This window comes from Podarcis gaigeae, assembly GCF_964106915.1.
Source record: "Podarcis gaigeae genome assembly, chromosome: 13".
Taxonomy (NCBI): domain Eukaryota; kingdom Metazoa; phylum Chordata; class Lepidosauria; order Squamata; family Lacertidae; genus Podarcis; species Podarcis gaigeae.
Genome location: NC_139689.1, coordinates 23,523,494 through 23,544,851, shown reverse-complemented (window position 1 = coordinate 23,544,851; position 21,358 = coordinate 23,523,494). Strand labels below are relative to the sequence as shown.

At 39.2% G+C, this 21,358-nt stretch overlaps 2 protein-coding genes across 2 annotated transcripts; both read left to right on the top strand.

Moving 5' to 3' along the window:
* Nucleotides 1-1,819: 1,819 nt before the first annotated feature.
* On the top strand, nucleotides 1,820-19,787 carry LOC310830470 (vomeronasal type-2 receptor 26-like; the record flags this gene model as incomplete). The annotated part of the gene is made up of 4 exons (XM_083710248.1): nucleotides 1,820-1,882; nucleotides 13,022-13,313; nucleotides 15,452-16,321; nucleotides 19,587-19,787. The coding sequence occupies exons 1-4, from the start codon at nucleotides 1,848-1,850 to the stop codon at nucleotides 19,785-19,787; spliced, it is 1,398 nt and encodes a 465-aa protein (XP_083566374.1). The 5' UTR covers nucleotides 1,820-1,847.
* Nucleotides 2,718-8,663, top strand: LOC310830790 (vomeronasal type-2 receptor 26-like; the record flags this gene model as incomplete). Its single annotated transcript, XM_083710629.1, has 4 exons — nucleotides 2,718-2,743; nucleotides 2,900-3,191; nucleotides 4,786-5,661; nucleotides 8,406-8,663. The coding sequence occupies 4 exons, from the start codon at nucleotides 2,718-2,720 to the stop codon at nucleotides 8,604-8,606; spliced, it is 1,395 nt and encodes a 464-aa protein (XP_083566755.1). The 3' UTR covers nucleotides 8,607-8,663.
* Nucleotides 19,788-21,358: the final 1,571 nt, after the last annotated feature.

The window sequence follows — 21,358 nt, the reverse complement described above, 5'->3', positions numbered from 1 at the left end:
GATAGTTTCCAGCTCCCATATCAATATTATGAGATAGGTGAGCTAATCATTGGAGCAATTGTTACTCAGTATGGCTGCATATTTGGAGAAATATCATTTAGTGAACACCCCACAACAAAATTTCTAGATGAACTGAAAGAATTTGCGTAAGGATGTTTTTTCCCTCTGCATGTGTTGTGTCAGATCATAAGTACTAAGGAAAAGGTAATCGAAGGGAATGCAGATGATACAATGGTGGTTGGTTTAATCACAGCTGGAGAGGGGGAGGCGGCCTATAGGAAGGAAATTGAGCAGTTGGGGGAGTGGTGCAGGAAAAACAACTTACTCCTTAACTTAAAGAAAGCAAAAGAAATTATTGTGGCCTTTAGGAAATGTAAATTGAATATTCATCCATTTATTATTGAGGGGAAGTGCGTGGAACAGGTCTTGGTGTTTCGATTTCTGGGAATGGAGTTGAGAGATGATCTAACCTGGGGAGAAAACAGCAAAGACCTGATGAAGAGGTTATATTTTCTGAGAATCTTCTGGAAATACAATCTCCCAAAGGACCTGTTGATGGCATTTTACCATTGTACTGTGGAGAGTGTATTAACTTATGGTCTGTGTGTGTGGTTTGGGAGCTGCACGGCCAGGGAAAAAACAATGCTGTCCAGGGTTGTAAAGAATGCAGCGAGAATAATTGGGTGCACCTTTCCCACCTTAGATCAAATCTATGCTGTCAGGTGCCATAAGAAAGCTACAGAGATAGCGCAGGATAGTACGCACCCTGGAAATGATCTCTTTCAGCTTCTGCCTTCTGGAAGAAGGTATAGGGTTATAAAGACCAGGACTAGCCACCTGAGAAACAGTTTCTACGCAATTGCAATTCTGGTTCTAAACGCAGCATAAGGAGTCTCTATAGTATATTGTATTTTAAAATGGGGTTTCAGAGTTTTTAGGGGGTTTTGAATGTCTTACATAGATTTTCAATTTCATTGTTCTATATGGGACAATGACAATAAAGATATTGTATCGTATCATATCATATCATATCGTATCGTATTGTAGTGGTTGTAGACTAGGGATGGGGAGCGAATTTGTGGCCCTCCATAGTCCCTGATGATTGACAAACTGTCTGGAGCTGATGGGAGTTTGAGCCCATCCACATCTAGAGAACCATAGGTTCCTTCTCCCTGTTGTAAACAAATATGTAGGTCCAAAGCAAATTCATAATTACCTTTGAGTAACTTGTACAAATTTAATTCTTAGGAAGGCATGAAGAACAGTATGATATAATGCTATAATCTGAGGAAACTGTATAAAAGCCTAGTATGTTCTAATCAAAACAGCTTCCTACCATCAAAAACAATTTGTCTTATACTTGCTGGCTATTCAGCTTAAATATCACTGATCAAACTTTGGACTTATGAATGCTTTGCTACTCAACTGTTAAGATCTAAACTTTGTAGCAAAACATGCTTAAGCACTATTTTTTGTTCAAGGCTAATATTTACTTTTGATATTTATGTCTTATTTATTTATCAATCAAAGAGAACCAAGAATTCATAGATTTCCCTACTCATAACTAACATTGAAGAAGTGGTAATCAGTTACAGGCAATAAGCCTAGGACTCCCTAGATGCATATAGTCTTTCTTCTATGTATTACACTTTATATTTGCTTATTATTTTGGTTTGACTTGGTTTGGCATGTTGTTGTTTTTTGTTTCTCCTCATCATGCTGATTCTATATTCCACATGTCACTTTGTCACATCATAGAATCATAGTATTTTAGAGCTGGAAGGGCAATGTAGGAATCTTTTGCCCAACATGAGGCTCAAACCCATGACCCTGAGATAAAGAGTCTCATGCTCTACCTGACTGAGCTATACTATTATTTCAGGTAATTTATCACTTACTTTTTTCTCCCTCCTCTCAGTCTTTCCATACTTTCCAATCCAGATGTATTATTACTTCTTGTATCTTCCCTTTAGTTCATTTCTTTCTATCTCTATTTTATTCCATAAAACACCCAAAATTTCTCCCCATTATTTTTCTCAATCAAAGAAACATACTGCATAATTGTCATATCCATTCAATTATATGGGCCACATTTTAAATGAGATTTATTTATTTATATTGATTGATTTAAAAATGTTCTTTAATAGTAATTTCAGCTGTATCTCTGATTTTGCTGTTCAAAGAGATCCATTGCTATTGGAGTGTGACTTCAGAGGCGGATTTAGGTTAGTACTACTGGATCCACCACACTGGGCACCAAGCTTAAGGGGCATTGGAATGCATCACAACTAGAAATAGTGTATTGGTGACTGGCTGATAGATTTCAATGTGGTAGATATTGAATACTCAGTGCTGGGATGCTGGGTGGTGTAGAGGCAGGGTGATTGCTGTCAGACTGATCTGTGTGAGATTGCCTTCCTCAGAAAGGGTCCAGAACCACTGAACAGGCTGGACGTTTATTTTGGATTGATGCTGGGCATTCTGCATGAATATGTGGCTCAAGATGACGGAGTTGTTTCTTTTGTCTCTGCTTCGCTCTTATCCGCGACTCCTGCAGACTGACTGTGAGTCACATGCTGTTATGCATACCATGGTTGATTCCCCCCTCCCACTTCCCACATCAATATTATCAGTCAGGGGACCTAACGATTGGATTTATTGTTACTCAGTATGGCTACTTATCTGATGAACTACCATTCAGGGTACATCCCACAAACATGTTTCTGGAAGAACTAAAACTTATGTAAGGAGTATGTTTCTCTGCATACTTCAGGCCAGGTCATAACTATTACTCCTTGAAAAAAGTGGTTTAAAAATGTCCTTAGTGAATTCTGGGTATGCTATACACATATATCAAGAAGTAAGGCTATATATCTTCCTTAATTAACTCTTTCTTCAGTTCAAGGACAAAGAACTACCAGCATATCTTGTCCTTGGCATTTGCTGTCAAGGAGATAAATGAGAACCCTGAACTTCTACCAAATGTCAGCCTTGGCTTCCACATTTATGACAGTTATACAAATGCAAGGATGACTCATCAGAACACCCTGAAACTTCTTTCCAGTCATAAAACTGTAGTCCCCAACTTCAAATGCAATAAGCAGAAGAATCTGATGGCCGTCATTGGAGGACTCGACTCTGAAATCTCCCTTTACATGGCTACTCTTTTAGGCATCTACAAGATTCCACAGGTAAAATATTTGGATCGACTATGCAACTTTCCCACATGGAAACCCAGCCAGATGGGCGGGATATAAATAATACCTATTATTATTATTATTATTATTATTATTATTATTATTATTATTATATAATATTTACCTTTCTACTGTTGGCCTTTTCAGTTTATCTTTTGTTCTTTTTGGAAAGAAAGTGTCAGTCTGCAAACTATGAATGTGTAGTTAACACAACTGTGTAATTGGCCCCCTATTCATGCAAGAGGAAAAGCGAACAATTAATCCCATTCTTTATAGGAAGGCACAAGTCATAACCCTCCCTCCCTCCCCAAAACAACTACAAATGGAATTGCCACCACTCAAGGGTATGTTTTGCAGCTGGGCCAGAGCATCTCCCATTGGCAATTGTGACACCTCATTCCAGTGTCTCTGGCATAGAATGGGTAGTCAAAGATAGAATAAGAAACCTAGCAACTGACTAAATGATCAAATAAATGAAGTGTTCCTTGTTCATTTAAATAAAATATACAATAAAATACTAGCAACCAAAGAAATGTGATCCTCATAGCAGAGGGTTCTGGTTGTGTGTGGGACCCACCTGATAGGGTTAAAATAGGGGGGGGGAGTAAGAGGTCCTGGCCATTCCCCTGGGATCACACCAGGTGATTTTAGCTGACAGCCAGTGAGTGGCGTGATCCCAGGGGCTTTAAAAATGGCAGTGTGACGCAAGGAGGGGCATTTGCTTTGCACTGTTGAACACCCGCCCACCCTCCCTCGTTTAGGTACAGTTGCTTGGCCTTACTTTGGTTTGGGTCACCAGTTTTGGAACAGGGGCTGGGTAGGAATTTTTCCATATGGCAGATTGGCTTTAGCCATTTGGTTTTCGCCTACCCCTTGGCAAATTGTCACAACTTGTAAGGTGGCTCAGTTGGATTGTGGGGAGGGGAGGTGCGGCCATCACCTGCCTCTCCAGAAACTGAGTATTCTGTTAAAGGAATCTGGGCATCCTGGATCTCGTCCGAAGTCCGCTTGAGGGGCTAGGGCCATGCCCGGACCACTGAAACCTCGGGTGAGTTTAGGTTGGTCCTCATCGACCTAGCTCCCTCGTTTGGTTTGCCCCATTGGATGATCACCCTGAGAGGTGGAATCAGTTATAGTGGGGAGTCAATGCCTAAGCCAATACCGCTCACGTGATTGTATTTCAATAAAGTTGTGGCCAAAACTTTGCCCAAAAACTTAAACTAATATAAGTGTCCGTGTGTATTTATTTTGGGTATGGGTCTTGGGGCCTCGAGACGCAAATGGTACAAGCAGTAAATTACAACTTGGTAATAGCTGGGGTGGCTGGGACAGGAGGCTTGTTGGTTTTTGAATGTCTGATGTAGATTTTTTCAATTTCACTGTTCTGTATGGGACAATGACAATAAAGCTTATCATATTGTATCAAATCATGGTCAGTGACAAGTCCCTGCTATATAGTTTGAAGACATTTGTTTTCTCCATCATGACTTTTCAGGAGTATCTTATGTCACCCCCCACTCACCCAATGAACTCTTGAAAAAAAGACTTTCCCAACATTTTACTGAAATTTGCATGTCTTTATACTTAGATTGCCTATTGTGTAATTGCTCCAGTGACTGATGTTAAAACCCATCTCCCGTCATTCTACCGGATGGTGCCCAATGAAGAATATCAGTATGAAGGGATAGCTCAGCTTCTTTTGCATTTTCAATGGATGTGGGTTGGAATGCTCACAATGGATGATGATAATGGAGACAAGTTTTTCCAGACCTTGATTCCAATGCTTTTGAAACATGGAATCTGTATAGCCCTCAAGGGAAAAATTCCAGCCACCTCTCAAGCGGCAGATACACATACTTCCTTTGATTCCATCTTGGATGAAGCTATTTATCTATCAAATGCCAGTGTTCAAGTGTTGGTTGTAAATGCAGAAACTATTACTATCTCCTTTTTGTTAATTAAAATATATGCATATGCAGCACAGGAGTCTATTCTACCATTAGCTGTAGGGAAAGTGTGGATCATGACAGCCCAATGGGATTTCTCAGCAGACACAATACAGATGGAGATGGAGATGGATATGCAAGTCTTTGATGGTGCCTTCACTTTTGCAATACACTTAAATGAAGTGCCGGGGTTCAGAAAATTCCTGCAAACTGTTCGTCCTAAATCAAAAAATGAAGATGGGTTTGTTTTGCTCTTCTGGGAAAAGGCATTCAACTGCTTATATTCTGATTCTATGGATGGCATGGAAAATAATAATAATGCCTGTAGTGGTGAAGAGAATTTGGAGAGCCTCCCTGGGACACTCTTTGAGATGAGTATGACTGGCCAAAGCTACACCATCTACAATGCAGTTCATGCCATAGGACATAGTTTACATAAGATGTACTCAGCCAGGCGGAAACACAGAGCCATGCCAGACAGAGGTAGAGTGAGTCCAGTAAAAGTACAACCTTGGCAGGTAGTGTTTCTCATCCAAAGTTAATTTTTTTAAAAGCTGTATGGACATATCTGCTAACAATGTCCTGTGTTTCTTGAATACTTTGCCCACTCACGTGACTTCTTTTCTCCTTGTAATTTTTTATTAATAATACAAAAGGTGGATAGAATTCCAGAGTTAAAAGAGAACAGGAAAAAACTGCTGGTTTATTTATTTGGAACAAACAAACTTTTCTACCCTATTATAGAGACACATAATTATTATGTTATATAATTCAGATTAGGGCAACATATTCATTAGGCCAACTAAAATGTTGCAAAACATGATCTCCTAATAAAGGTTTAGCCTACTATGGATTTGGAGCATTGGTTTTTCTTTTTATAATAGTCCCACACAAGTATCTTTCTTTTTTTGTTTGTTATTTTTTTGACTTTGTTCTTTTTTTTTTTTTTTTTGAATTCTTTTTCGTAAGAACAGAAAACCACAATAAAAGACAAGAAAAAGCAACCAAAGGATAACATAAAACAAAAGTACAAACCCACCAACTCATACAACAGCAAAAACAAAAAAAAAAAAAACAAAAAAAAAAAGCACACCCACCCATCACAAAGCAGTGATTGACTTCCCTTCAAAACGGCTTGAGTTGTACTCCCACGTTATCTTCCTGCCGGGTATTTTTGTCACCTTTGTTTACGCCTCTCAAACTTATCACCTACTGTAATTTTAATGTTTCCTAAATTTGTTTCCATGTATGTAAGGAATTTGCTCCAGTCATGAATAAATTTTACATTTTTCTGATGCCTGATCTTCTGTGTCATCCTTGCTAGCTCTATATACTCAAGTAACTTAGATTGCCAGTCTCTGATGGTTGGAATATTAGGGGTTTTCCAGTTTTGCGCTAGCAGTATCCTGGCAGCTACCGTTGCGTATTGGAACATGGTTTGATCCTCTTGCCTAATCTCCTCCTTGGTTTTTCTTTTTATAATAGTCCCACACAAGTATCTTTCTTTTTTTTTGTTATTTTTTTGACTTTACATATAATGATTTGGTGTTGTTAAGTATAATATTTTACTGCTTAAATATGCTGGATGTGATTAATTTTACAAGTGCCTCCCCATTGGTCCCATTGGTGCACTGGTGGGAATTGTTATTTTGGAAGATGTTCAGTAGGGCTTGTTCTGGGGTAACTTCTAGTACCTGTTTAGTCATTTTGCTTACCGTATTTTTCACTCCATAAGACGCACTTCTTCCCTCCTAAAAAGTAAGGGGAAATATCTGTGCGTCTTATAGAGTGAATGTGTGGTCTATCCCTGGCTCCCTTTCTGGCCCCGCCCCCTTGCCCAGGCCTCCATTGTTGAATGTTCCGCAGACAGAGGCTGTTTGTTTCCCCAGCGACATGTGATTGGCTGATTAGATTATATGTCTGGAAACTGTAGAAACAACTCCTTTTCCTTTCCTAAGGAAGCTGCAGAACTGTGAGTTTAACCCTATAAAAACAGGATTTTTTTCCCTTTGCAATTTCATTGTGGCTCTCTTGGTCCTGGTGGGATCAAGAGTGTCAGGGTCTGCGCTGCCTCTTCACTTGTCGTTTGGGGCTCCCTGGGCTCCCTTTTCATTGTTGTGATGGTGAAGGTGGTGTGGGGACCAGACAAGCAGCTTGGTTCGTTCTGGTAGTCCCTAGGAGTTCAGTGCAGCTATGGCACTCACTAACTTGCCTTGCCAAAAGTCCCTCTTTTTAAAAAAAATTCATTCCAGCTTCACTTTAAATTTTTTTTCATTCCAGCTTCACTCTTTCCTACGAAGTATCTCCTTTAACAACAGTGCTGGTGACAGAGTGTCATTTGATGAGAATAGTGAATTAGTATCTGGATTTGATATTGTAAACTGGGTACTTTATCCAAACAAAACGTTTTTACGAGTGAAAGTAGGAGGGATGGATCCACAGGCTTTACCGGATCAGAAATTCACAGTGAATGAAGAGGCTATCACATGGCACAGAATATTTAACCAGGTGGGATCCAAATATAGAAATAAGATAAAACTTAAATTAGTAAGAGGCACAATAAAGAACCATGCCAGGTGATTCCATTCAGTAGGAGAGTCAATCTATCTGTCTACTTATTCATATGTATACAGAAAACGTAAGAGCAAGTGCTAAATGGGAAGAGTTCCAACAATGAGCCTTGATAATTCTTCTTACACTGATATATTATTATTCTCAGTAACATATATGGGGGACTAAATCATACAGCAGTGTGGTTGACTAAATGATTATTTTCTCTCTTATTAATTCAGTTATATATTGCCCATGTATATTAACACCTCATTATTTAAAAAGTATAAAGGCCAATCCAAATTTTAAAACATTGTAATAAATAAATGTAAGTCAGTGCAAGAGAAGGTAAATGTAAAACTGCTGCCCTACTGTATTATCTTGACAAAATGAAAAAAAATGAACAAGGCATCAACTTCCAAGGGTCATTTTCCTAGTGAGCAGATTTTTTTGTATAATAAAGTCCTGGTGCGATATCCTGGCCATTCTTAGTTCTATGTTAGGAGTTTCTTAGACACAACCAAACATAATTAGAAACAGAATTTGATATCAAAAATGTAAGCTGGTTGTTTCTAGTGTCCTGTATCTTTGCTCTGTTCTTTTCACTGGTCCTGCATTACCATGGGACCCAATGTTCTCAACAGCAGCATTTTGTGTGTGTGTGTATTTGTAAAGGTACATCAATTTATTTCTCTTCATTTTTAATGGATAGGTGGTGCCACTTGCCAGATGTAATGATCACTGTCATCCAGGCTACAGAAGAAAAAAGAAGGAAGGGGAGCCATTTTGTTGTTATGATTGCACTCCATGTCCGGATGGAAAGATTTCAGAGCAGAATGGTAGAAGACATAGTGACCTAAATGATGGATTGCACATTGAATCCCCTTTTTCTGCTGTCAATCGAGTTCCCTAAAACAGAATGTGAATGACAATTGTCTAGTTCTGATATAGATCCATAACATTTTATATCAAGTCCAGATAATGTGTTTGGTATACTGCCAAATTTCATCACCATTGCCATGTTTTTCTCAAGTCGAATGATGCATGTGTTTTTGATAGATTTCTGCTTCATCCATAGTGATTCACACCACCAGTGTAGTTGTACATTGATTTTCCAATGTATACACCTCCCACATGTATTTTTGCAGAGTCTTGTTATTGTTTTACCTAAGAAATATCAAAATATTTTTATATAAATGAAAATACAACAAGAAATGTCTACTCTGATAGAGTGTGTGTGTGTGTGTGTGTGACAGTTCTATGCTGAGTTTGTCATCTTTGACTATTGAGCGATTGATACAAACTTTGTCCCATTTTCAGATATGGACAACTGCTTCCAATGCCCAGAAGGTCAATTCTCAAACCAGAACAAAGATAACTGCCTTCCCAAGACCCTTAACTTTCTCTCTTTCACGGAGCTCTTGGGGACTACTTTAGCCTTCTTTATTTTGTTTTCTTCTCTAATCACAGCTGCAGTGCTGGGGATTTTCATTAAGAACAAGGACACCCCTATCGTCAAAGCCAACAATCGGGAACTCACCTACTCTCTTCTCATCTCTCTACTGCTTTGCTTCCTGTGCTCCTTGCTATTCATTGGCCGACCTAACATAGTGACCTGCTATTTAAGACAAACAGCGTTTGGTATCATATTCTCAGTGGCTGTCTCCTGCATTTTAGCAAAAACCATTACTGTGGTTTTGGCTTTCATGGCCACCAAGCCAGGGTCCAGGATGAGAAAATGGGTGGGGAAAAGATTGGCCAGTTCTGTTCTTCTTGGCTGCTCCACTATTCAAGCCATTATATGTGCTGTTTGGTTATGTACTGCTCCTCCATTTCCACATTTTGATATGCATTCTCTGACTGAAGAAATCATACTGGAATGCAATGAAGGGTCTGTGACTCTGTTTTATTGTGTTCTGGGGTACTTAGGATTTCTGGCCACCGTCAGCTTCATTGTGGCTTTTCAGGCCAGGAAGTTGCCAGATAGTTTCAATGAAGCCAAGTTGATCACTTTTAGCATGTTGGTCTTTTGCAGTGTTTGGTTGTCTTTTGTTCCTTCTTATTTAAGCACAAAAGGAAAATACATGGTGGCTGTGGAGATCTTCTCCATTTTGTCCTCTAGTGCTGGGTTACTAGGTTGCATCTTTGCCCCCAAATGCTACATAATTATCTTGAGGCCTTCCTTGAACACAAAGGAGCAGCTAATAAGGAGGAATATCTAGGAAATTAATTGTTTGGAGATTTATGCATACAAAGATATTAAATTGAGCCATTTTTTCAAACCAAATATTTGTACTAACTTTTTCAACTTTTCAAGTCTTCTCCTTTGAGTGCTTTTGTGAAAAAATACACTAGGAATAGTGTATTGGTGACTGGCTTATAGATTTTACAGAAATTTGGGTTCAATGTGGCTTTCTTGAGCAGCACATTCACTGTCCCACTGTCAAACATCTCTTACCATCAGAAGGTTCTTCGTAATGCTTAGTTGCAATCTCCTTTCTTTTAACTTGAAGCCATTGATTTTTGTCCTACCCTCCAGAGTAGGAGAAAACAAGCTTGTTCCATCTTCTGCGTGAGAGCTCTTTAGATATTGAAGGCTGGCTATCATATCTCCTCTCAGTCTCCTCTTATGTGCCGTTGATTACATGTGCCTGCTATCCAGCCGGCTGTTCTTATGTTCTTTGCTCTTTAGCTGATAATTCATCCACTCAAATGACCTCAAAGTTGGGCTATGCTATCATAAAATTGCAATAACAGTCCTTGAAATAGAGTGGAATATTGCCCTAGAATGCAGAGTAATCCAGAAACTCCAGTAAAACATAAGTTATGGTCAGTATCCTAAAACTATCCAGCTGTCATAAGAATCAGATAGGCTTATCTATTAAGTTAGATTAAAAATAAGAATACTTTATTCTATTGTTCAGCCACAATTAATGTTTTGCACAATGCAATACACTGAGGAGACATCTTTGAAAACTTTGATTATCACAAATTATTAGTTGTCCTCATGCATATTGCCAAATCCCATGTGGATTTTCTCTGATCACAATCACAATAATTAACAAACTCTGAAAGTAGATATTGAATACTCAGTGCTGGGATGCTGGGTGGTGTAGAGACAGGGTGACCACTGTCAGACTGATCTGTGTGAGATTGCCTTCATCAGAAAGGGTCCAGAGCCACTGAACAGGCTGGACGTTTATTTTGGATTGATGCTGGGCATTCTGCATGAATATGTGGCTCAAGATGACAGGGTTGTTTCTTTTGCCTCTGCTTCTCTTGTTTCCGCGACTCCCTCAGACTGACTGTGAGTCACATGCTGTTATGCATACCATGGTTGATTCCCCCCACTTCCCACATCAATATTATCAGTCAGGGGATCTAACAATTGGATTTATGGTTTCTCAGTATGGCTACTTATCTGATGAACTATCATTCAGGGTACATCCCACAAACGCATTTCTGGAAGAACTAAAACTTATGTAAGGAGTATGTTTTCTCTGCGTACTTCAGGCCAGGTCATAACTATTACTCCTTGAAAAACGTGGTTTAAAAGAGTCCTTAATGAATTCTGGGTATGTTATACACATATATCAAGAAGTAAGGCTTTGCACCTGCTTGATCTACTCAACAAACCCCGGCTATCTCCTCCATGTCAACACACAGGGTTTCCCCTTCTCATCTGCCCTTTCCAGTTGCATTTCTGAAGCCACTTCTATCTTCTGTAATGTAGCCCTCCTTTGCACTGATTCTCACCTTCGTCTTCAAAACCAGGTTTGTGTGTGAGGGGAGGAGAAGCTGCTTTTCTCAGCTAAAGAAGTTTGAGTAAATGGAGGTGAAGTGAGGCTGAGAAAAAAGTGGTAGTTTTAAAACAAAATGTGGGGAGGGCGGACACCGATGGATTTTTAATAAATAAATAAATCAAACCAACCACTCTTAGCCAGGAGAAATAGCAGATATGAGTAGAACACGGAAGCTAAGACTGAAAAGCTAACGCAACAGAACTATCCCAAGCTGCCTTTTCACTGCTTTCATATTTTGTTTTAAACTGCCACTTCCCCCCTCGCATGTTGAACCCTGTTCAGTCTACTGAAACCTCTGCTTTCTTTTAAAATCACCAGATAATTATTCTGTGTCCCCTTCTCATTGCACTCAGACTTCTCTGTCTTTCATTCCTCAGCAGCTTTGTGTGTGAGAGATAACTAAGGTGGACCTCCCATATATTCCATAGTACTCAAACCCATGTCTTTGGCAATTTTCCTCGCAGTTCCTCCCAACCCTGCTTTATTGAAACCTCTACCAGTGTCTGAACCACCGCTTTCCCCCTTGCAGTGTTGCTCTCTTCTTGCTGCCTTGCCAGGGCCACTGCTGTTGTTCAACCTGCCTTCAGCTTTGTTTCCCTACCCCACTCTGGTTTCATGCGAAGCCAGGATTCCTAAGTGGCATTACAAATCTTCCATAGGGGCTGAACAATGGTTTCTCTCTCTCTCTCTCTCTCTCTCTCTCTCTCTCTCTCTCTGTGTGTGTATTGTAGTTTCTAATTAAAACTGACTGAGAATACAATCTGGTGTACCTTCTCGTCTGCATATTGGCATATTCTTCAGTTTATATACAACTAATATGATTTTGGATTTATTAATGCTTTCCCTTTGGAATCTTAAGATCTATGGTTCAGAGCAATAAATGTTTAAGCACTACTATTGTGCATCTTAAGTTATGATATTTATTTATTATTCCCCAATACTGCAAAGTCATATAAAGTGTGTGTGTTTGTTTGTGTGTGTGTGTGTGTGTGTATAAATCAATCAATCTTTATTATGGTCCAGAAACCCAACAAATCATTACAAATATATATATGTTGTGCACAATATCTCATTTAAAATCAGTGCAACATAACAAATAAAACTGAAGTATAATACATTAAAGAAACAAACATGCATAATGTGTTACCTGACAAGAAGGTTATCACGTGCAGCCCATTGTGTAAACAATGTATATAGAGCAGATATTGTGGAGGAACTTCCATTCCTACTCACCACTATGAGCTGAATAAAGAGCATGAAATCCACTCTCAACTCTGAGTATATTTCAATTAATAAAAGGGGAAATGTATCCATAGATATTATACCAGTGATCAATCTTTATTAATTGCAAAGTTTTCCAACATTTGGCTATTATCGTGCTAGCTGCTGTTAGTAAATTTGTTATTAAATCCTAACTTACAAAGCAGGCAAGATTCTTTCCTAATATTCCTTCAAATTAGATGTAATCTAACAACTGATGGTTGATGAAGAGCTATATATATGCCTTAATTCACTCTTTCTTCAGTTCAAGGACAAAGAGCTACCAGCGTATCTTGTCCTTGGCATTTGCTGTCAAGGAGATAAACGAGAACCCTGAACTTCTACCAAATGTCAGCCTTGGCTTCCACATTTATGACAGTTATACAAATGCAAGGATGACTCATCAGAACACCCTGAAACTTCTTTCCAGTCATAAAACTGTAGTCCCCAACTTCAAATGCAATAAGCAGAAGAATCTGATGGCCGTCATTGGAGGACTCGACTCTGAAATCTCCCTTTACATGGCTACTCTTTTAGGCATCTACAAGATTCCACAGGTAAAATATTTGGATTGGCTATGCAACTTCCCCACATGAAAACCCAACCAGATTGGTGGGATATAAATAATAACTACTATTATTATTATTATTATTATTATTATTATTATTATTATTATTGATAATAATAATATTTACCATTCTACTATTGGCCTTTTCAGTTTCTCTTTTGATCTTTATGGAAAGAAAGTGTCAGTCAGCAAACAATGAATGTGTATTTAACACAACTGTGTAATTGGCCCCCTATTCATGCAAGAGGAAAAGTGAACAATTAATCCCATTCTTTATGGGAAGGCACAAGTGGTATCTGTATCTCGTCCAAAGTCCGCTTGAGGAGCTAGGGCCATGCCAGGACCACCGGAACCCCGGGGTGAGCTTAGGTTGGTCCTCATCGACATAGCTCCTTCGTTTGGTTTACCCCATTGGATGATCACCCTGAGAGGTGGAGTCAGTTTAGTGGGTAGTCAATGCCTGAGCCAATACCGCTCACGTGATTGTATTTCAATAAAGTTGTGGCAAAAAAATTGCCCAAAAACTAATATAAGTGTCCGTGTGTATTTATTTTGGGGGTGGGTCTTGGGGCCTCGAAACACAAATGGTACAAGTGGTAAAATACTACTTGGTCATGAAAAAAACCATAAATGCCTTACTCCATGTGTGCCTACTCGACTGCTTTGAATGACAGAATTAACACTACTACAAGTGCCACATAATACCCATGCTGCATTTGTAAGAACTTAACTATTTAGTGTGACAACACCTACACATAGGGACACCCTGTAGATTCTTTTTGGCGCCTCTTAAAACTGTGGGAGGCAGTGGAAAACAGGAGTGCCTGGTGTGCTCTGGTCCATGGGGTCTCAAAGAGTCGGACATGACTGAACGACTAAACAACAACGGCAAAAACATTCTTGTTTAGGCAAGCCTACCTAGATGCTTAGAAAGTTGAGGAAATTTTAATGTGTTCTAGTATTTTAACTTTTACATATTTTAAAGTAGGCTTGTAAATGGTCATTTGAGATTTTTTTTTTAAAAAAAGCCAAGCAACGTATAAATTTTGTGAAATAAATAAAAAAGGTGCCAAAGTGTAGCCAACCAAAATTGGGCAGGGATTGTTTATAAAGTGCATACAACATTCCTATGCAATGTGGAAATGCACAATTAGAACATGTAAATGGGAACAGGCATAACACACTAGACAAATGGTTTCCTCCTCACTCAAAAGTTTGATCTACGCCCTCTACCCCTTAGCCCACTTTCATTCCCTAGATTCTCACAAAAGCATTCAGTCATTGGAGAACACTGAAAGGAAAGAGCATCCTTCATGTTCTCTGAAGAGGGGACCTTTAGGTTTATAGCATTTGGTGGGAAGCTGTACAACATTGCTGGACAGCAACACTTCCAAGAATGCCTTGCAACATAATATGAGGTGATGTTTCTCTCAAGTCATTCCAGCATATGTTGGCAGTGGAAAGCTGAGTAACAAAGTTTGAATTTTTTTAAAGTTAACAACAACAACAAAAAGTAGAAAGTGGAAACAATTTGGCCACTTTGTAAGGGTTGTAAAGACTGTGGAGAGAATAATTGGGTGCACCCTCCCTACCTTGGATCAAATCTATGCTTCCAGGTGCCATAAGAAAGCTGCAGAGATAGTGCAGGATAGTGCGCACCCTGGAAAGCATCTCTTTCAGCTTTTGCCTTCTGGAAGAAGGTACAGGGTTATAAAGACTAGGATTAGCCACCAGAGAAACACTTTCTCTTCAAATGCGATTTTGGTTTTAAACGCAGTGTAAGATAGTCTCTATGGGAGTAGATTGTATTTAATTATGGGATATTAGAGTTTTTAGGGGGCTAACCAGGCTGGGATAGCTGGGATAGAAGGCTTGTTGGTTTTTGAATGTCTGATGTAGATTTTTTCAATTTCGTTGTTCTGTGTGGGACAATGACAATAAAGATTATCGTATCGTATTGAATGATGGTCAGTGGCAAGTCCCTGCTATATAGTTTGAAGACATTTGTTTTCTCCATTATGACTTTTCAGGAGTATTTTATGTCACACCCCCCCCCCTCACCCAATGAACTCTTGAAAAAAAGACTTTCATGACATTTTACTGAAATTTACATGTCTTTTTACTTAGATTGCCTATTGTGTAATTGCTCCAGTGACTGATGTTAAAACCCATCTCCCGTCATTCTACCGGATGGTGCCCAATGAAGAATATCAGTATGAAGGGATAGCTCAGCTTCTTCTGCATTTTCAATGGACGTGGGTTGGGATCCTGACAATGGATGATGATAATGGAGACAAATTTTTCCAGACCTTGATTCCAATGCTTTTGAAACATGGAATCTGTATAGCCCTCAAGGGGAAAATTCCAGCCACATCTCAAGCGGCTGGTACCCTTACTTCCTTTGATTCCATCTTGGACGAAGCTATTTATCTATCGAATGCCAGTGTTCAAGTGTTGGTTGTAAATGCAGAAACTATTACCATCTCTTTTTTGTTATTTAAAATATATGCATATGCAGCACTGGAGGATATCCTACCATTAGCTATGGGGAAAGTGTGGATCATGACAGCCCAATGGGATTTCTCAGCAGACACAATACAGATGGATATGGATATGCAAGTCTTTGATGGTGCCTTCACTTTTGCTATACAGTTAAATGAAGTGAGGGGGTTCAGAAAATTCCTGCAGACTGTTCGTCCTAAATCAAAAAATGAAGATGGGTTTATTTTGCTCTTCTGGGAGAAGGCATTCAGATGCTTGTATTCTGATTCTATGGATGGCATGGAAAATAATAATAATGCCTGTAGTGGTGAAGAGAATTTGGAGAGCCTCCCTGGGACACTCTTTGAGATGAGTATGACTGGCCAAAGCTACACCATCTACAATGCAGTTCATGCCATAGGACATAGTTTACATAAGATGTACTCAGCCAGGCAGAAACACAGAGCCGTGCCAAACAGAGGTAGAGTGAGTCCACTAAAAGTACAACCTTGGCAGGTAGTGTTTCTCGTCCAAAGTTAATTTCTTTAAAAGCTGTATGGACATATTTGCTAACAATGTCCTGTGTTCCTTGAATACTTTGCCCACTCAAAAAACAAACTTTTCTACCCTATTATAGAGACACATAATTATTCTATTATATAACCCATATTAGGGCAACATATTCATTAGGCCAACTAAAATGTTGCAAAACATGATCGCCTTATAAAGTATTAGCCTATTATGGATTTGGAGCATTGGTTTTTCTTTTTATAAATCCCACACAAGTATCTTTCTTTCTTTTTTTGTTATTTTTATGACTTTACATATAACGATTTGGTGTTGTTAAGTATAATATTTTACTGCTTAAATATGCTGGATGTGATTAATTCTACAAGTGCCACTTATATGCAGAAAATGAAAAATGTTGCAAAAAGAAACAGTTATCTCACTATTTCCTCTCCATTCACATCAGAAGACAAGGAAGGCATATATACCTCCCTATACCCCGAGGTTCACAGAAAAGATCAACATAAAAGCCACAATATATTTAATCAAATTAAAAATAGCACCCCAATAATACCTCCCCATTGGTCTCATTGGTGCACTGGTGGGAATTGTTTTTTTGGAAGAAAGTTCCGGGGTAACTTCTAGTACCTGTTTAGTCCTTTTTGCTTACTGTATTTTTCGCTCCATAAGACACACTTTTTTCCTCCTAAAAAGTAAGGGGAAATATCTGTGTGTCTTATGGAGCGAATGTGTGGTCGATTCCTGGCTCCCTTTCTGGCCCCGCCCCCTTGCCCAGGCTTCCATTGTTGAATGTTCTGCAGACAGAGGCTGTTTGTTTCCCCAGCGACAGGTGATTGGCTGATTAGATTATATGTCTGGAAACTGTAGAAACAACTCCCTTTCCTTTCCTAAAGAAGCTGCAGAACTGTGAGTTTAACCCTATAAAAACAGGATTTTTCCCCTTTCCAAATAAGCTCAACAACTTTCAGCTGATCCTTAAAAAAATGGGGCTTTTCCCCCTTTGCAAAAGAAGCTGCACAACTGGTAGCTGATCCTCAAAAAACTGGGGCTTTCCCCCTTTCCTCCTCTAAAAACTAGGTGCGTGTTATGTTCAGGTGCATCTTATGGAGTGAAAAATATGGTATTTCCTGTATGACTGTTGTCCAGAAGAGTTGGGTTTGGAGGCATTCCCACCACATGTGGAAGTGTATGCCTGTGGAAGTGTAGCCTCTCCAGGTTTTTGTGAGGTTCATGGGTGTATCAGGGCTAGTTTCTGTGGTGTTCGGTACCATCTGTAAGTGAGTTTCATAGTGAGTTCTTTTCTTTTCACAGATATGGATTTCAAGGGAGGTTTAGACCACATTCTAGACCACTGGGTGGCATTAATTTCATAGCCTATGCCATCATCCCATTGCTTTTTTATTGTGTTGTAATCATATAAATTATTTAATGAGATTAATTAAATAAAAGAGGGCTTGTGTATATAACTAAAAAAGAAAAAAAGAAAGCAGGGAAGGGGGAAAAGAGAACAGGAAATAGAGGCAGTATTAATTCTGTTTTGGAGCCCACAGAGCTTGGTGTTGGGTGCCTAGATCGGAGCTGAGACGGCAGTTCCAGGAATTGCCTCCAATGGTTCAGGTCTCCTACGTGGGCACCATTACACTTTTTCAAAGTGTTTTTAAAATATTGATAATAAATGAACTGAAAATTAATAAAATAAAATAAAATATGGGGGGGTGCCTGTCTGCACATCTTCGTTGGCAGGGGAGGGCCCATACCGCATTTGTCTTTCCCCAGTGTGGTCCCCAGAATGTGGTTCCTCACTGGGCCCCAGTCTGCTCTTTAGCGCCAGTTACCAAGGATATTGGCTTGGTGTCAGGCCTGGGCTAGGCTGCACATTCCCTCACAGCCTCCCTGACTTTCTCGGTCCCCTCCTGCCATACTCACTTGGCAGTGGTGGTGGTGGTGTTGGAAGCAGCAGTAAGTTGGAGGCCTCCAGTCCAGGAATTTCATTGGGGCACTTTTGGTCCCGGTGGGATCAAGATTGTCAGGGTATGGGTGTGGGAGGCTCTGTGCTGCCTCTTCACTTGTCATTTTGGGCTCCCTGGGCTCCCTTTTCATTGCTGTGATGGTGAAGGTGGTGTGGGGACCAGACAAGCAGCTTGGTTGGTTCTGGTGGTCCCTAGGAGTTCAGTGTGGCTATGGCACTCACTATCTTGCCTCGCCAAAAGTCCCTCTTTTTAAAAATTTTGGCTTGCACATTTTTTCATTCCAGCTTCACTCTTTCTTGCGAAGTATCTCCTTTAACAACAGTGCTGGTGACAGAGTGTCATTTGATGAGAATGGTGAATTAATATCTGGATTTGATATTGTAAACTGGGTACTTTTTCAAAACAAATCTTTTTTACGAGTGAAAGTAGGAGGGATGGATCCACAGGCTTTACCGGATCAGAAATTCACAGTGAATGAAGAGGCTATCACATGGCACAGAATATTTAACCAGGTGGGATCCAATTATAGAAATAAGATAAAACTTAAATTAGTAATTTAAAACTTAAATTAGTAATTTAAAACTTAAATTAGTAATTTAAAACTTAAATTAGGAGAGTCAATCTATCTGTCTACTTATTCATATGTATACAGAAAATGTAAGAGCAAGTGCTAAATGGGAAGAGTTCCAACAATGAGCCTTGATAATTCTTCTTACACTGATATATTATTATTCTCAGTAACATATATGGGGGACTAAATCATATAGCAGAGTGGTTGACTAAATGATTATTTTCTCTCTTATTAATTCAGTTATATATTGCCCATATATATTAACACCTCATTATTTAAAAAGTATAAAAGCCAATCCAAATTTTAAAACATTGTAATAAATAAATGTAAGTCAGTGCAAGAGAAGGTAAATGTAAAACTGCTGCCCTACTGTATTATCTTGACAAAATGAAAAAAATGAACAAGGCATCAACTTCCAAGGGTCATTTTCCTAGTGAGCAGATTTTTTTTGTATAATAAAGTCCTGGTGCGATATCATGGCCATTCTTAGTTCTATGTTAGGAGCTTTCTTAGACACAACCAAAAATAATTAGGAACAGAATTTGAAATAAAAATGTAAGCTGGTTGTTTCTAGTGTCCTGTATCCTTGCTCTGTTCTTTTCACTGGTCCTGCATTACCATGGGACCCAATGTTCTCAACAACAGCATTTTGTGTGTGTTTGTGTGTTTGTAAAGGTACATCAATTTATTTCTCTTCATTTTTAATGGATAGGTGGTGCCACTTGCCAGATGTAATGATCACTGTCATCCAGGCTACAGCAGAAAAAAGAAGGAGGGGAAGCCATTTTGTTGTTATGATTGCACTCCATGTCCGGATGGAAAGATTTCAGACAAGAATGGTACAAGACATAGTGACCTAAATGATGGATTGCACATTGAATCCCCTTTTTCTGCTGTCAATCTAGTTCCCTAAAACAGAACAGGGATGACAGTTGTCTAGTTCTGACATAGATCCGTAACATTTTCTATCAAGTCCAGATAATGTTTTTGGTATACTGCCAAATTTCATCACCATTGCCATGCTTTTCTCTTATTTCAAGTCAAATGATGCATGTGTTTTTGATGTACATTTTGATACAGAACATTCATATCATGGGTGTAGTTGAAATCTCTGGAAGATAGAGATTTCTGTTTCATCCATAGTTATTCACACCACCAGTGTAGTTGTACATTGATTTCTCAATGTATACACCTCCCACATGTATTTTTACAGAGTCTTGTTATTGTTTTACCTAAGAAATATCAAAATATTTTTATATAAATGAAAATACAAGAAGAAATATCTACTCTGATAGAGTGTTTGTGTATATGTGTATCTCTCTGTCTCTCTCTCTCTCTCTCTCTCTGTGTGTGTGTGTGTGTGTGTGAGAGAGAGAGAGAGAGAGAGAGAGAGAGAGAGAGAGAGAGATATGAATGCTGGAATGATCTAGCTTGCTTAATCCCAGCTGGATGTTCTGAGACCAAAAGAGCAATGGTACCAATGTAAAGAGAGAAACTTTCAGAAAGTATTCCCATTTACTGTTATTTAATCAGACAGTTCTATGCTGAGTTTGATTATTAAGTGATTATTAACTTTGTCCCATTTTCAGATATGGACAACTGTTTCCAATGCCCAGAAGGTCAATTCTCAAACAAGAACAAAGATAACTGCCTTCCTAAGACCCTTAACTTTCTCTCTTTCACGGAGGTCTTGGGGACTAATTTAGCCTTCTTTATTTTGTTTTCTTGTCTAATCACAGCTGCAGTGCTGGGGATTTTCATTAAGAACAAGGACACCCCTATCGTCAAAGCCAACAATCGGGAACTCACCTACTCTCTTCTTATCTCTCTACTGCTTTGCTTCCTGTGCTCCTTGCTATTCATTGGCCGACCTAACATAGTGACCTGCTATTTAAGACAAACAGCGTTTGGTATCATATTCTCAGTGGCTGTTTCCTGCATTTTAGCAAAAACCATTACTGTGGTTTTGGCTTTCATGGCCACCAAGCCAGGATCCAGGATGAGAAAATGGGTGGGGAAAAGATTGGCCAGTTCTGTTCTTCTTGGCTGCTCCACTATTCAAGCCATTATATGTGCTGTTTGGTTATGTACTGCTCCTCCATTTCCACATTTTGATATGCATTCTCTGACTGAAGAAATCATACTGGAATGCAATGAAGGGTCTGTGACTCTGTTTTATTGCGTTCTGGGGTACTTAGGATTTCTGGCCACTGTCAGCTTCATTGTGGCTTTCCAGGCCAGGAAGTTGCCAGATAGTTTCAATGAAGCCAAGTTCATCACTTTCAGCATGTTGGTCTTTTGCAGTGTTTGGTTGTCTTTTGTGCCTTCTTATTTAAGCACAAAAGGAAAATACATGGTGGCTGTGGAGATCTTCTCCATTTTGTCCTCTAGTGCTGGGTTACTAGGTTTCATCTTTGCCCCCAAATGCTACATAATTATCTTGAGGCCTTCCTTGAACACAAAGGACCAGCTAATAAGGAGGAA